This window comes from Mobula birostris, chromosome 1 (genome assembly GCF_030028105.1).
Source record: "Mobula birostris isolate sMobBir1 chromosome 1, sMobBir1.hap1, whole genome shotgun sequence".
Classification (NCBI taxonomy): domain Eukaryota; kingdom Metazoa; phylum Chordata; class Chondrichthyes; order Myliobatiformes; family Myliobatidae; genus Mobula; species Mobula birostris.
This window is the reverse complement of record NC_092370.1, coordinates 127,629,440-127,646,557: the sequence shown is the minus strand read 5'-3', so window position 1 is coordinate 127,646,557 and position 17,118 is coordinate 127,629,440. Positions and strand designations below refer to the sequence as shown.

Genomic DNA, 17,118 nt, shown 5'->3' with positions numbered 1-17,118 from the left:
TATGTTGTCTTTGAAGTGTCCAGCCAATGGTTACTCCCACAGCAACTTGGCCTGTCTCTCTGCAATACTTTGAAAGGAGCTTTGCACTGGAACTGCTGTAACCTTGTGCATAAAGAAGCGGAAATCACATCAAGTCTACGAGGATGACCTACATCAGGAAGTACTCAGTCAAATTTCCAGAGCATTACAAGTCAGTTTGGAAATGGCCACTATTACATTTCACTCTGAAAATAATCAACAGTGTTGATTATATGCTTCTGTCCAGAAACTGAATTTCCAAGCATAACTGAGAAATGTTCCTTATACGGATGTGTATAGTATTCCCTGAGATTAAGTCTCAAATGCTTTATTTTAGTATTGTATATATTTGTTATGAGTCTGTGTGTGGTAAGTATCTAGTGTATTTTTTATAAATTTGTAATAAATATATAACCTAGACAATAATATAAAAGAGAATACTGGAAGATTTTTCCAAAATATAACGAGTAAGTGAGAGGCTACTGTGGATATTAGACTGCCGGAAGGAAGTAATAGGAGACAGAGAAATGGCAGACAAACTTAAGTCTTTTGTGTCAGTCTGCACTGTGGATGACACTAGCAGTATGCCAGAAATTCCAGTGTTGGGGCCGAAGTGGGTGTAGTCGCTATTACTAATGAGAAGGTGCTTGGGAAGCCGAAAGGTCTGAAGGTAGATAAATCACCTGGACTAGATTGACTATACCCCAGAGTTCTGAAGGATGTTACTGAAGAGATTGTGGAGCCATAGTAGAGATCTTTCGCGAATCACTAGATTCTGGAATAGTTCTGGAGGACTGGAAAACTGCAAATATCACTCCACTCTTTAAGAAAGGAGTGAGGCAGAAGAAAGGAAATTATAGCACATTTAGCTTGACTTCAGTGGTTGGGAAGATACTGGAGTCCATTATTAAGGATGAAGTTTCAGGGAAGATGCATGAAGCGGCGGGTTGTGTTGAGGAATCGGGGAGATTACAGAAGGACTTAGACAGACTGGGAGAATGGGCAAAGTGGCAGATGGAATATACTGCAGGGAACTGTATGGCTATACACTTTGGTAGAAGGAATAAAGGCTTAAGTTATTTTCCAAATTGAGAAAATTCAAATATCAGAGGTGCAAAGGGATTTGGAAGCCCTTGTGCAGGATTCCCTAAAGGTTAACCTGCAGGTTGAGCCAGTGGTAAGGAAGGCAAATGCAATGTTGGCATTTATTTCAAGAGGAGTAGAATATAAGAGCAAGGATGTAATGCTGAGGCTTTATAAGGTATTGGTCAGACAGCACGGAGTATTGTGAGCAGTTTTGGGCCCCTTATTTAGGAAAAGACATGCCGACATTGGAGAGGGTCCAGAGGAGGTTCACGATTCTGGGAAAGAAAAGGTTAATGTATGAGGAGTGTTTGGCTCTGGGCTTGTACTCGCTGGAGTTTAGAAGAATGGGCGGGGCAGTGGGGAGATCTCTTTGAAGCATATTGGATATTGAAAGGTCAGGAAAGAGTCGATGGGGGAGGTTTCCTATAGTTGGCGAGTCAAGGACCAGAGGACACAGTTTAGGAATAAAGGTTTAGAACAGAGATAAGAAACTTCTGTAGACAGGTGGATGTCACAGATGGCCGTGGAGGCTAAGTCATTGAGTATATTTAAAGTGGAGGATGATAAGTTCTTGATTAGTAAGGGCACCAAAAGTTATGGGGGGTAAGGTGGAAGAATGGGGTTGGGAGGGAAAATAAATCAGCCATGACGGAATGGTGGAGCAGACTTGATAATCTGAGTGGCATAATTCTACTCATGTCTTATGGTCTTATGGTTTTATAATACTTTATGGAAGTTCAACTGTGTTTTCAAACTTAACCATTTAATGATCCTCCTCCTCTTTCGGCAGAGATACAGATCTGTTCCTTCTGGATACGAGGACAGTTTGGGCCTCTGAGGAAGGCTGGCTGGTGTTTGACATCACTGCTACAAGCAACCTGTGGGTGATGAGCCCCCAACACAACCTAGGACTCCAGCTACGGGTGCAGGCCATCGACGGTGCGTCAACTCAAGCAGTTCTGCTTTGTACTAAGTGAGGTCAAAGACAGCCCCTCACAGTGTAAAGTTCAAACAAATTCAAAAAGTAAAATTTAAGATCAAAGTGCGTATATTTTACGGCATGTTGTCTTGAGATTCATTTTCTGGAAATTGAAATGCAATTGAATTTATGAAAACAAAAACTATACATAACAAAAACTGACAACTTAACCTTACAAATGAGCAAAATGTAGACATTAATGTGGAGAATGAAGTTGTATTGATTATAGTTGGCACAACAGCATAGCAGAAGGTGCTGCTGCCGTACAGCTCCAGCACCTGGGTGTGGGTGATATCCCCATTGTGCAATGATGTGTATCTTCCCAATGAGTGACCTGGTTTGCTCCCACATCTTAAAGATGTGTTAATTGTGTTAAAAGTGAAGGGGAGGTGGGGGTAGTGCAAACTGGTAGATATGTGAAGGGGCAGATTGCAGGGAATTAACGGGGGACTGGAATTGAGGGAATGCTCTACAAGCCACCATGAGGCAAGCAGCCTCCTATCTCATATAAAAAAAATATGAGATAACATTATGACCTGAGGAGCATTTTCCTAACTTCTCTTGGTTCATTCCAGTAGTTGACTTGATCGGAAGAGTTTTTAACTGTATTCCTTGGATTAAATTAATTTAAACCGTGTCTATTTTCTGTAGAATCAATTGCTTTTACTGTGTTTGGTCTGAAGATTCCTACTTTGGCGATTAGTTACTGAATTTGCTGCTGGTTGATGTTTGAACAGAAGCTCTTTATTTTGAGAATCATGATTATTTGACAACCAATATAATGTGCAGTTTGCTCCTTGAACTTTGCCTGCGTACAACTTATAAAATGCATGGCGTAAGAGGAGAAAACATTCAAAACGTTTGGCAGCATTTGTGGAAAGAAAAACAGGATTAATGTACCATGTCGCTGACACTTTGGAAAAAGAAACCGCCCGTGTTTACCTGAAATACTATCTCTGTTTCTCTTTCCACAGAAGCTGTCTGACCTGTTGAGTATTTCCAGCATTTTCTGCTATTACTGAAAATAGTTTCTGTCATCAAATATTTGGTCAATAGTTGATTATAATCCAGTGATTTAGCTCTGAATGGCAACGATAGATTCCTTTCTAATCTTTGACCCTTTGTCATTTTGGGTCAGCAGTATAACTGATCTCAACCATGCAGAGAGAACCATCACTTTAGATCTTGGATTAAGTCTTATGAAAGCAGCTCCAACACTTTGATTAAACTTGCATGAGTTGAAATTACAATCCATGGGGAGGAACTGAAGGAAGTATTTCCTGCATCCTAGATTGAAATATTCAAGCTTTGAAAATCTGTTAAAAGCACATAGCCAGCAGTCAACTCAATACAACAGGATCTTGTATGCAAGAAACAGACATTGCTGTGTGAGAACAGATTTCTTCTGCAGCACTCTATATGCAGACAGGATGGAAAAAAAAACAGAGCTATCATATAAAACAGCGTAGGAAGTCAAGTGATATATTCATAAACTGACATGCATTCTTACAGTCAAACCAAAAAAGTGCAGATGTTGGAAATAACTATCCATTGGAATGGTCAGCTGCTTGAAATGTTAACCCTCTTCCTCTACACAGATGCTCCTTGGCACACGTTTTCTGACTATATGAATGCCAATATTTCCCTCATCTGTAGGGTTTGTTTTTTGCTTAATCTTGTTTAACGATCACTTGTCAGTTGCCTGATCCGACTGGAGAGTTTTTACAGTACCCCTTTTTCTGCTGTTAGCATGGTTTGGATCGTTTAGTATGGCACAGACCAACACTGGAAATGGGACTCTGCCTGGTGTTTATTGCTCACCAGCATTCCGGTTATCTTCCCAAAGTAGCGATGCTGCTTTACAGAGCCAGCTGCAAGATCAGGGTTTGATTCCTGCCACTGCCTGTAAGGAGTTTGTATGTTCTCCCTGTGACTCCATTGTGGTTTTCTCCAGGTGCTCCAGTTTCCTCCCACATTCCAAAGCAAGACCCATGGGTGAGGGTTAGTGAGTTGTGGGCATGCTACGTTGGCATCAGAAGCATGGCGGCACTTGCGGGCTTTCCAACGCAGTCCCCCAATCGCAACCAAGAGAAAATGTGCAGATGCTGGAAATCCAAGCAACACACACAAAATGCTGGAGGAACTCAGCAGGCCAGGCAGCATCTATGGAGAAGCGTACAGTTGACTTTTTGGGCCGAGAATGCAGCACAGTCCTCACTGATTTAATGCAAATGATGCAGTTCACTGTACATTTTGGCGTACCTGTGACAAATAAATCTAATCTTTTTCCTGGATCAGCTGTGCGATGACTAGGATAGTCTGTGTCCACTCTGTGTTGTTTGAGCTTTAACGTGACGTTTCTGTTGCATGCACAAGGTCTTGTGATTGTTAGAGATTGAGCTCTCTCAAATTGTATTTGGAAGTAATCTACAGTTATCTGACGGAACACTGAGTGTGGTGGGCAATAGTGAAACAGCCTCTAAAACTGCTTCTTTAACAGGGCTTACTGAATAATGTCAATGCTACAATGCAGCCACCTGTTTCACAGGCATCCCATGAATAACCATTCACTTGCACCAAGACCAATTAGGCAACATCTTCCATACCTATAAGCTGGACCAGTTAGATGGATCAGGGCAGAAAAAACAAGGGAACACCACTACCTGGAAGTTTCCCACCAAGCCACGCACCATGCTGACTTTGGAAGTACATAACCTCACAGGTGTTGGGTCAATATCCTGGAACTCCCTCCCGAACAGCATTGTGGGTATACTCAAACCTCAAGGACTGTTCACCCCATGACCTCCCCAGGAACAATTAAGTGCGGGCTTAGCTTGTGAAGTCCGCATCCCCTGAATTAATATATCTTCTTCTTCTTCTTCTTCTTATCACATCCACAGACAGCCTATACATGGCCCAGCCAGAACTGGACACATTTTTGCGCCTTGTTGTTGAATTCGGCAAGATCTGCAACAGTACAGGGTTCCTCTAGCGACGGGCTATATATCTTAAAAAAATAATCTCTCCATTGCTTTTTTGGGCATTGTGCCCAAAAGAAGGGACAATTCGTCATCTTAAGCCCAGAAGTGTAACTTGTTGTGTAGGAAGAGAATCTCAACTTGTGTTTCCAGTGACTGCACATGCTGCCAGTGGTGCTGGCTGTCCCTTGTCCAAGTTACAACCCGTGAGAATCTTTGCAGAGCCCAACTTGCATCCCACCTTGGGTGTTTGTCACACACACACACAGGAGGGAGAGCTCCGACCTGTCCTGGGGTTGGAGAATTGTGCATGTGTGTGGGTGAGTGAGAGGTAGGAGCAGGGCATGTTTTGCCATTGATTTATTGCTTGGAATGTTCTGGTTTTTTTTTTATTGAGTTCCATGTGGTTCTGCCAAGCACTGTGGGCATGTTACGCATGTGCCAAATGTGTGGTGACACTTGCTGGCTTCTCCCGGCACATCCTTGGGTGTGTTGGCTGTTAACATAAATGACTCACTGTAGTTTATGATGTACATGTGATAAATAAATCTGAATCTGGCTCGTACTGACACTGTCCTCGTTTGGGCAATTGGGATTTGAGGTTAAAGCAATGGAAGGTCCTAAGCTGACTCCCTCTTCTTCTCCCTCTGGAACTAAGGATACAGTTGGTTTCAAAGCTTTATCTCCCACCACGCAGGACGTATGTTTACCACATGTCAGTCAGCAGCTGCCAAGTGTCTGGCCAGATTGAAAAGAGTGCAGCCAGTTTTCTTTCTCTGGGACATATGGCAGAATGCTTTCCAAGTGGCGGGAGCTATTGGCATATCCCCATTATTCCCGTGTTGTGGCTGGTGTGCGTAAATACCGTCTCCCAGCCTCCACCAGAGGAATGTTGCTTAAATTACCAGTTAGTGTTGAGGTGGTTGACTCCTGCCATACAGTTCTCTCTCCCCACAAGATCCCTCATCACCCTCATCACCCCACACATGAGGTCAGGAACCATGCCTGGTAAACTGATTAATAATGTTTGCCTTTTGCAGTCTTCAGCCAGAGTGGGGCCATTTTCAAGTTTATGGCCTCCAACCTGAAACCCACTCTAGGTGTTAATCTTGGCAGCTTGTTGGTTTTGGAAAACTTGTTAGATCCTGCCAATGGGTTGGGTGAAGTTTGGTGCCAAAGAAAATGGCTAAACAAAATGCTTGCTTATTTCTGGCAGTCATCCCTCCACGGGTTGGGTCATTTGATGTCAGCTGCACTGACTTTAAAATCGAGCAATATGGAGCAACTGAACTCAACAAGTCAACCAGCATCTGTGGGAGGAAAGGAATAGTGTCTGATTTGGGTCTGAACCCTGCATCAGGGTTCTTTTTATAGGAAGTCGAAAGAGAAGTTGTTCAGGGTAAGAACAAGTTCAGCCAGGCAGATGAAAACGTTGGTGGAGTGAAACTGATTGGATGTTTGGAGTAGAAAGGAGCAAAGGGTTTTATGCCTTTCCTGATGGGGGATGGAGGTGCAGAAAGACCAGACATCCATGGAGAAGATGAGGTAGTGGGGGCTGGGGAATAGGAGTTTTCAAAATAGTGGAGGGCAGGCGAGACATCCCAGATGTATGGTAAAGGACTAGAACAGGGCAATCAAGAGAGGAAGAAATAAGTTGGCGAGGCAACAGCAGGTGGAAAGGAAGCATCTACCTGGACAACCTTACTTGTAGATCAGGATCAGGACTGCTGACTGATTGCATCTTGAAGCTCGAATTGGTCATGTGCTCTTTGTCCTTCAAACTGATCAATTATCTGGGCTGATACTCCAGTGTAGTATTGAGGGAGAGCCCCACTGTCAGAGGTGCAGTTTCTCATGTGGGGAACCAAAAATGGGAACAGGCTCCCTCCACACTCTCAGGAACCCATGTACTCACAGTACTCTTCAACAGAAGAGTAGGGAAGTTCTCCCTAATGTTTATTCCTCGATCGAAATTTCAGGGATTATCTGGTCAGTATATCATTGCTGCTATTGGGAGACTAACATGCACAAGTTGATGGTTCCTGTGTTTTAGCTGTGACTACTCTTCAAAAATTTCTTTGGCTATAAAGTGCTCTGGTATGACTTGGAAAGTGGTGTGAAGGGTGCTAAGTCAATGCAGTCTTCCTCTTCTGCATTTAGAATGTTGCACACGGTTCTGGGCAGATTTTGTTCATGTTCCCCAGCCCCAATAGACTCTTTGCTGTGTTCAACCCAAGAGCTATATCTTGTAGAGCTTCATCCCTTATTAGAGGAATATATAGAAGGAGGTAACAGTTTGAAGTGGAAAATGTCTTTTCTTGCCACAGGTATTTTCCCTCACTTTGCTGTAATTATTACCCATTCTAACTTGATTGTTCGTAGCTGCTTCTAATTTGTCAACTGATTTTTCTCTCTCTATTTCCTTTGCGTATTTGGCATCCTGTAATGTGATCCGTGGATGATGGCTGGACTCCTGCTATTCCTTCAGGTGGTCCACAGAGAGGACTATCCCTACACTGTTGCTGACGCAGTTTTGCCTCCTTAATGTCCCACCGCTCCTCCTTTGCTTCCCATTCCTCAGGTGCAGTGCTTCCCTGAGCCACCACATTCATCCCTTTATCAGGGCAGGGTCGGAATAAGGTACTAATAATTACAAAGTAGCTTTAGCACTACCTTTAGAACAAAGCAGTAATAACCTCTTCCCTGGGGTTAACTGCTGCTGTGTTAAATTCTGTACCTCTCTGCTTGGACTTTTCCATCACTGAAGTGCCTCTATACAAACTGGAATATTGTCCTCTTGGATCACTTCTGACACAGTTGATGGCTCTATCCTTGTGTAGGTGAGTGGGGTTACCTTTGGGTCCATCCCCCATCATCCTAACTCCAGCTCCTGTGCAAAGACCTCCGGCTGGCCCCTTTTTGAAAATCGAAGTAACACAACTTACAAGTGTAGGTGTTCTCATAGAGACGTAGGTCCATTGCAGTGGACTTTTACTCCATCAGTCATTGGATCCTCGGGCATTTGGTGTGGCCACTGCCTCTGCCTGCTTTATATGAGTGCTCGGGTTTGTAACTTCTTGAGAAATTTGCTTATTTAATAGTATAAAAGCTCCAACAAGCTGAATTCTACACACTTGGAAGTTTGCTTTTATATAGCAACTTCCACACCTTGGGTTGTATCAGAGGATTTCCCAGACAAAAAGTCCTTCTCGTCTCAGTGTAAGTGTGGATAACATTAAACATAGAATAGTACTGCACCAGAGCATCTTGCAGTGAACTAATTAAATGCTGAACTAAATTAATTACTTATGCTTACAATATGCCCACATCCTCCCATTCTCTGCACGTTCATGTGTGGATGTGTTGGTTGTCGTTTCTGACGATGACGTAAGCCTGTGCGGGAGGAGTTTTACGGTGAAAAGGCTGTTGCCCTGGGGTAGTTCCACTCTCTCAGCCTCAAAATCTTGGTCCAATGGTACGAGAAATCGTCACGGCTGCAGACTTCCCCGGCTGCAGTGGACAGCCATGATGCACTCAGTACCTTGTCGTGCTCTTCGCTCTCCACGAAGCGTTGTAGCACCGCCTTCTTGGCCTTTGGATCTTGTAGTTGATCTCACCCAGTTCGCCGGAAATGGCTTCACTCACTGGGGTAGGCATGTCCCCGTATCACTGGGACTGGACATTCCCGGCTACTCTCACCTGGTTTAGCTTGCCCGTCGGAGCCGTGTACCGGGATGTGGCCACTGTCCCTTGTAAGCTTTTACTTGGAACCACAGGTGAGAGCTGGGTGGTAGGTGGGAACTAAAGGTGGATGAGCTGCCCCTGGGCGGAGCACGACAAGTCTGCCACCAGAGCTGCTTATGTAAAAGTCTTTTAAACACCTCTTTTTGCCTCCATTACCACACCTAGCAGCAGAGTCCAGGCACTGTTAGTGTATTGGAAACAAAAACTTAACCTTTCTCACCTCTAGTATTAAACATTTCAATCCTGGGGAAAAAGATACATATCTGTCTCTCATAATCTGATAAATGCGGAGAATTGTACAACACAAGCACCCCTATCAGAGATTCTGAGTAGGTATAGCAATTGTTATTGAAGGATAAATATCAGCATGCTAGATGGGGTGTGGATGGGAAGAAACAGGTTTGCTCTTGCACTTTAATACAGCTCCACCTCCACCAGCTCAGCCGGAACTGATGGAAGGTCATGGTCCCATTCATCTTCTCCCATTGCTCTTCAAACCTTTCACGGCCTGTACCCTTCCTGCCTTTGTACTTCCAGTCCCACAACTAATTTCTCCCTCTTGCCCCTTTGCCCTTTTCCATGTACTGAATTTTCCATTCTCTTCCCTCTTTTTCCCCCCCCCCCCCCCCATCTTTTGTCTCACATCCTTTGGCTTCAGACTCGATTGCCCTCTATGAAGTTCTCCAGGCATCTGCATCTCTACCTTTCTTAAGATCCTGCCTCTTGTCCCCTTAACCTTTCCTTTATCTCTGACATCTCTGAACTGCTGTGCAATTGTCCTAAAAACTGAATGATGGAAACACTCTGCCAGTTGCAGTGGGAAGAGAAACAGAGATAACACCTCAAAAGAAGTGTCTTTGACCAGAAACGTTGAATCTCTTTGCACAGATGTTGCCTGACCTACTGATTATTTGCAGTTTTTTTGGTTTTTACTTCAGATTTCAAGCATCTGCATTTTTTTCCCTATGCATCTGATCTGACTTTGGCAAAGTGTCACTTCCTAATTGCTGGAGCGTTTGTCTAATTAATGCGCTTGAGCCTCTTGGGTAGCTGGAGTTGGGAAATGGGACCAGTGTTTACAGTAAGATCGTTTAAGCAGGCTACGTGTAAATCATTGGAAAACTCTAAATGTGTCATCAAACTAGAAGAGTATGCATTCAGTTGTATCCAAACAAAATGTGCCTAGATTCCTTGTCTGAACATTGTCTTCACAACATAGTACCAGTGCAAACTCTCTGATTCACCAGTAGGCTTGTAAAGGTCTTTTGTTACAACAAGCCACTTTTCTGAGAGGCAAGGACACGCTTCCTCTGAGGTCGAATTGCAAGCTGGCTTCTCAGGATACACGTAAACGTCTCTTGACATCAACCTCACCTCCTCCACCATCAAAAACCTGTGTTAGTTTGTTCACAATGAACTTCAATAGGTAGGTCAACAGGTGCGTTCAAAGGCAGAGAAATGTATACAATATACATCCTGCACTTGCCCAATTTTCTCCTTGAAGAGGTCAAAATGTGACAGCAATGTTTATTGATAAATAAACCAGGTTTTACTTATGCCGGTTTATTTTTCAACTTGACATGAACACAATGAGTGATAAATGTAGGAAGGTTTTGAGCTAACATTTTATAGACCAAAGCCATTCATTTTTGCATCAAAACATGTCATACCAAGTGGGAGAACGTACAGTCAACACTCTTGTAACCTATAATGATGAAGTTATAGCACAAAGAAAATTGTTTATTGGATATTTTAAAATACTAAGAAGTTAAAACTGTTATAACAATTTTAGTTCTTCAGACCAGGTTAACTTTGTGATCTGTACTTAACGTAATGTTGAATGTTGCCATTTTCAATTTCAGTTGCTGTTTGCTTTCTCTTTTTCCCCTTCCAATCCACCTCCTATGCTCCCATCTCCATGTTCTTTCTCATATCCCCCCTCTTGTTTCCACCCACCTGTTACCCACTGGATCCCCTGCCACCCCCCCATCTGTTTCCATCTACCCTTCACCTCTTGTCTAATGGTTCTTATCATGACTTTGTTCACGACAGAGTCAGCATTAGCAGGCTTTTTGCTTCTGCTTATCACCTTTCAGCAGCTGCCTCCCCCCTCTACCTTCCCTGTTCCCCGCCTGCCGCCTTGCCTTCTGTCTACCTCTGCCTATCATTCACCAGCTACTGTTTCCCATTCCTTCCCCTACCTTGCTCCATTTGCCCATCATCCTTCACTCTTTCCTGGTACGTCAATCTCATTCCAGTCTCTGTGTCACCATTCCTTCTCTCCTTCTTATATTGGCAATCTTCCTCTCCACACTCAGTCCCGATGTAGAGCTTTGACCAGAGACGCTGACAATTCCTTCCCTCCCGCAGATGCTGCCTGTCCTGCCGAGTTCCTTCAGATTATTTGCTGCTCCAGATTCCAACATCTTCAGCCTTTTGTGTATTAAGTTACAAATCTTTTGATTATTTTTACTCATAAAATAAGCATGCATCATTAAAACATATGCTCATGGTCACATTGGAATTTGTGGGACATCCTATACATCACATTTCCCTCGATACTGTGTGTTAAAACAACATGTAGTTGGCGGTAAAGCAGAATGAGACATTTGAAGTCTTCCATAGTTGCCATATAAATGTGTGTTTTTCCACCTCTTATTTCTGAGACGTTACAGGGTCAAGTCCAAGTTGTGCAATCTGATTGGTTGGAAGGACTCGCTAGCCTTGGACCCCCTTTTCCTCCTCTTCTCTATGAGACCCCTTTCCCTTTTCCGTTTTCTGAGTCTCATCTTCTCCGTACTTCTCTCTCAGAAACCCTTTTCCACCACCTCCTCTGGGCCCCCTCCTTCCTCATCCTCGTCCTTGTCCTTTGGGTCTCTTCTCCCCAGGAAAAAGCACAATTTGCCATTAAATGACTTGCCATATTCTTTGGGTATTTATTTTAAGTGTGTAGCCTTGGATTTGTTGAGTTCTTATTTCTGAGACGTTACTGGGTCAAGTCCAAGTTGTGCAATCTGATTGGTTGGAAGGACTCGCTAGCCTCACACAGACTGGGGCCGCAGAACTCGATGGAAATAGTTACCTCTGCAGAAGCTGATGGCTCACTTCACTGAGGTCACATATTGGAATACGAGCAAAGATCATTCTTTAGTTCAATGTGTAACGAGTTAGTCAGATCTGTTTGACTGAAGTTAAATATTTTCCTTATTTTCTGCCACGTCACCCATGTCTAGACAGTCCAATATTGAAAGGAAACCTTTTTTGAACTTAACCTGTTATTATCTTGTGGAACTCCAGGATGCCAGAATTACAATAATTTAGCCTTTGGATTTAATGTCTAATTTTATTTTTTGAGCTAAATGTATAATGAATTCTGCTTGGAAAATCCATGTAGGCCGAGGGCCTGGGAAAAGGTAATTTTCCACAAATTATTATTCCACCAAACTGTTTTGTTGGTAACTAACTGTGGGTTGTCCTGTCCCTTCACCTGCCGTTGAAAACAAGTATGACCTGTTTATTCCAGTTCAAAGAAGGTCGGAAAAAGTTGAACACACGTGTACTGAGGTCCTTTAATCTTTAAATTTATCCTGCCCCATAATTTGTTACCTAACGTTGCTTTTTGAGCTTTTTTTTTCTTGCATAGAAAAATACTCAACTGTAATCTGATGCTCAAACTCGTGTCAGCCTGCAGAACTCGTAAATGTATGAAGTCTTTCTTAACCATTATTTATAACTGATAGGAGGCTTGCATTACTTGGCCACTCTATCACTAGAGGAAAAAGTACAAAGCAAACTATTGGGGATAAAGTCTGACAAGTCTCCTGGGTCTGGTGGTCTGTGTTGTAGAGATTATTTTAAGAAAGTGGCTGCAGCAAAAGTGGATGATCCAGATGTAATTTACAAAATTAATTGGATTCTGGGGAGAGAATTGGAGAACCTCTAATGTAACAAGAAAGAAGAGAGACAAAACAGAAAATGTATATGGGAGGGGGGGAATAAGGCAGGAATCTGTTCTTGTGGTACGACAAGGCTTTATAAAATAATTGAGCAAAGTCAGCATTTTGATAAATTTGCTAGAATTCTTTGAGTATATAACAAATTTGGTGGATAAAGGGAAGCCAGTGCTGTGTTTTTCCATTTCCAGAAGCATTTGATAAGTGCAGAAGAGCTTGGGGTGGGGGGTGGGCAGTTGCATTTATAAGGGGTGGGCCAACTGACAGTAAATAAGAGTTGGGGTAAATGGCTCGTTTCCTGAGTCATAATCAATATCCAGTGTGGTGTCACATGGATTAGTGCTGGAGCTCCACTATTGTGAAGATGGCTTGGATGACTGAGCAAATGTACTGGTAATGCAAAGACAGTTGAATTAGTAAGTTGTGAGGAGGATATAAAGGAATTTATATATGTTAAGTGAGTGGTCGAGAATTTGGCAGATGGGAAAGTATGAGCTCATACCCTTTGGAAGGAGGAATAAGAAAATATCAATTATTATTTAAAACAATCGGAATGGCAAACTTTTTGTGGTTCAATAGGATCTGGAAGACCTAGTACATGAAAGACAAATGTTTAGTGTGCAGGCACAGCTAGTAAATAACTCATGGGAGTTTTAGCTTTAACCACAATGAGCCCACACCTTGGAGTCTTGTGTACAAGTTTAGTCTCCATACAGACAGACCCCACTGTTCAACGTGTGGAACTTTACCATTACTGAATTCACAAGTCGCTACCCAAATTTGAAATACGGAATAAAATCTGCTCTTAGAACTCGTGAGGAATTAAAAGGTATATAAATCAACTTTCTTCATCTCTTATTTCACACCTGCACAGGTGATGCAGTTTCACCTTATTTTTCTGCCTGTGTGTACATAATTAATATTCCTTCATTCCCTGCATAACAGCCTCTTAAATGCCACTATTGCATATGCTTCCACCACTCCCCTGGCAACCTCCTCCACGCAGCTACATCTTTTCATGCAAACAAACATTGCGCTTGTATCTCTGTTGAACATTTGCCTCTCTCACTCTTATATGCATGCCTTGTAGTCCTTGGACATTTCTACCCAGGTAAAAGGATTCTGATTGTCTGCTCTGCTTATATCTCTCTCCTTGACTTGTAGCAGATGTCCCCTTGACTTCTTAAACAAAGTAGTAAACCAAATGTGGCTCCTCTCTAATGGTCTGGGAAGCCTTACAGCTTTACTTACCAGAGTATAACTCACGTCCTGGACCCTTTATTTAGCTGCTTCAGAAAATTGCCTAGAAAACTGACTCATAAATGATGTGCTAAGAGTCTTGTTGAAGCTGCTGTGTATCTGTTTGTACACAAGGTTATTCATAGTTTTATGTAACGTGGATCCAAAAATGGTTGTTTACAAGGGACCTTGGAAAGCAGATATAAAAATAGAGCATTCCATAATTGTTTATCATGCCCAGATGCGTCTGTGGAAAGGGAAGAGAGTTGGTGTTCTGGGTCGATGATGTTTGATGGACACAAGTGGAGTTTGATTTGTTTCAGAATCCTGGAAAATGCAAAGGTTCCAGTTCTTATCTTGCAAAACCCAACACATTAACTGTCACTCATAGTTGGTAGTGGACGCCTGTATCATACATACTTTTTACTTTATTGTCGCCAAACAATTGATACTAGAGCGTACAATCATCACAGCGATATTTGATTCTGTGCTTCCTGCTCCCTGGAGTACAAATCGATAGTAAGTATTAAAAATTTAAATTATAAATCATAAATAGAAGATGGAAAGTAAGGTAGTGCAAAAAAAAAAACCGAGAGGCAGGTCCGGATATTTGGAGGGTACGGCCCAGATACGGTTCTGGATCCGTTCAGCAGTCTTATCACAGTTGGAAAGAAGCTGTTCCCAAATCTGGCCGTATGAGTCTTCAAGCTCCTGAGCCTTCTCCCGGAGGGAAGAGGGATGAAAATATGTTGGCTGGGTGGGTCGTGTCCTTGATTATCCTTGCAGCAATGCTCCGACAGCATGCGGTGTAAAGTGAGTCCAAGGATGAAAGATTGGTTTGTGTGATGTGCTGTGCCGTGTTCACGATCTTCTGCAGCTTCTTCCGGTCTTGGACAGGACAACTTCCATACCAGGTTGTGATGCACCCTAGAAGAATGCTTTCTACGGTGCATCTATAAAAATTAGTGAGGGTTTTAGGGGACAGGCCAAATTTCTTTAGTTTTCTCAGGAAGTAAGGTGCTGGTGGGCCTTCTTGGCAGTGGACTCTGCTTGGTTGGTCCAAGTCAGGTCATTTGTGATATTGACCCCAAGGAACTTAAAGCTTTTGACGTAGTCTGCTACTCCTTCTGAAGTCAACAACCAATTCCTCCATCTTGCTGACGTTAAGGGATAGGTTATTGTCTTTGCACCATGCCACCAGGTTCTTAATTTCCCCTCTGTACTCAAACTCATCATTACCCGAGATACGGCCTACAATTGTTGTGTCATCAGCAAACTTATACATATACTGACCACCACTGGAACAACGTCATGCTTGGATTGTAACGTTATCATGATCATTCAAACTATAACTAACCTAAGAATTAGTCACCATTTCACCAAAACAAATGAGTAGTTATGATTTACTGGGAGAATGGGGTTAGAATAAAAAAAACCTTGTGATTGGAAGTGGAGCAGACTCAGTGGGTTGAATGACCTAATTCTGCTCCTGTATCTTATTGCCTCAAGAAATCTTGAGGTTCACCCTCTGAATCAAACTCACTGTGCCAGTGAATTTGCTTTGAACTTGACCTCTGAAATTCCACAAGTCAACTCAGAATTTCAGAGGTCAAGTTCAATACCTGTCTGTTCTTGCACTGCATGTTTATTAAATGCATCACAATTTCGTTTTCTAAAGCTTATCACAAGGATATTTGACCTGCCTATGTGAGTAATGTATGATGAGAACAATACTGAGCCAACATATTCAGATTCAGACCCTAGTCTTTGCACAGCAAGTTTCTGGATGCTCAGTGGAGATAAGTGACTTATTGTAGAATGCACACAGCTTTATGTCTGTCCATCTGTAGCGAAATGGTCATGTTATAGTACCAGCTGATTGTGAGTTGAATCCCACTATGGCAGTTGGGGAATTTAAATACAGGTACTAAATAAGTCTCCCCCGCCCCCAATAAAACCATTGGCATCTGTTATGGTAAATGTAAGCTGACTGGATTGTGTAAGTTCCTACTTGATTGCCTAAGGAAAGGAACTCTGCCATCCTTACCCAATGTAGCCTACGTCGGCTTCAAGTTCACTAATGTGATTGACTCTGAACTGCCAACTAGCAGTTATGGATGGATAAGATTTGGAATTGGTTTATTATTGTCATGTGTACTGCAAGACAGTGAAAAGCTTTTCTTGCATCCTGTTTGTAGAGACCATGTGCGTTAAGGTGAAACAATCACAATGCAGAATAAAGCACAATGGCTACAGAGAGCCGGTAACAAGAAGCTGCAAAATCATTACGAGATATATTGGGAGATCAAGAGTCCAACTTATAAAACTTACCAGTGACGTATATTCCACAAATAGTGTAAATATAAATATTGGCCTAGATCTCAGCTGTTGTGACATGCCCCTCAGAAGAAAAATGTGTTTCCAGCTTCCCTTCAGAACTTGCTAAAGAACCTAGTGCATGAAGCCTCACCTTATCTCACTTGTGCCTCCTGTGTTCTTATAGGGCAAGGTGTCAGCCCCAAACTTTCTGGCTTGTTGGGACTCCATGGGCCCCAGGAGAAGCAACCCTTCCTAGTGGCTTTCTTCAAAGCCAGCAAAGTGCACATCCGAACAGCTCGCTCAGCAGCAGGCAAGCGCAGGAACCAAGGCCGCACCAAGTCTACATCTGTTCAGGATTCACCCAGGGCAACGAGTTTAACTGGTAAGTGGGACTAACTAGAGGAGTAAAGTTTCAGTCTTTAGTCTTCCATTCAAGAAGGGTGCGAGTTTTAGCTTGATTGGTTTAATTGAAATGCTGCTATGTGACCAAAGGGATGAACTGCGTAGAGGACAGTGACAAACCTCAGCAAGATTTAAAAGAGCTGGCAGAAAGGGCAGATACACGGCAGATGAAGTTTAAAGGTCAAAAGTGAGTTTGTTGTCATGTGTACATGAAAGCACAGTTGCAATGAAAAAACTTACTTGCAGCAGCACCATAGGCACAACATTGTGTTGTGTGTTCAATATATCAGTAATATTTGAGTAATCTTGTAAATGTATTGTTTGAATAAGAATTGTTTGTTTACATAATGCATTGTGGCTTGTATGTAGAAGTACATAAATTGCATATGTCATGATGCTA

General features: G+C 42.6%; 1 protein-coding gene across 1 annotated transcript in view; it reads left to right on the top strand.

Annotated features, from left to right (window-relative positions):
• Positions 1-17,118, top strand: part of bmp6 (bone morphogenetic protein 6) — a 164,882-nt gene that overhangs the window by 78,676 nt on the left and 69,088 nt on the right. Inside the window, exons 3-4 of the mRNA XM_072261818.1 lie at positions 1,895-2,043; positions 16,501-16,698. Coding sequence (XP_072117919.1) covers positions 1,895-2,043; positions 16,501-16,698 — 347 coding nt within the window. The remainder of the gene's footprint in view (positions 1-1,894; positions 2,044-16,500; positions 16,699-17,118) is intronic.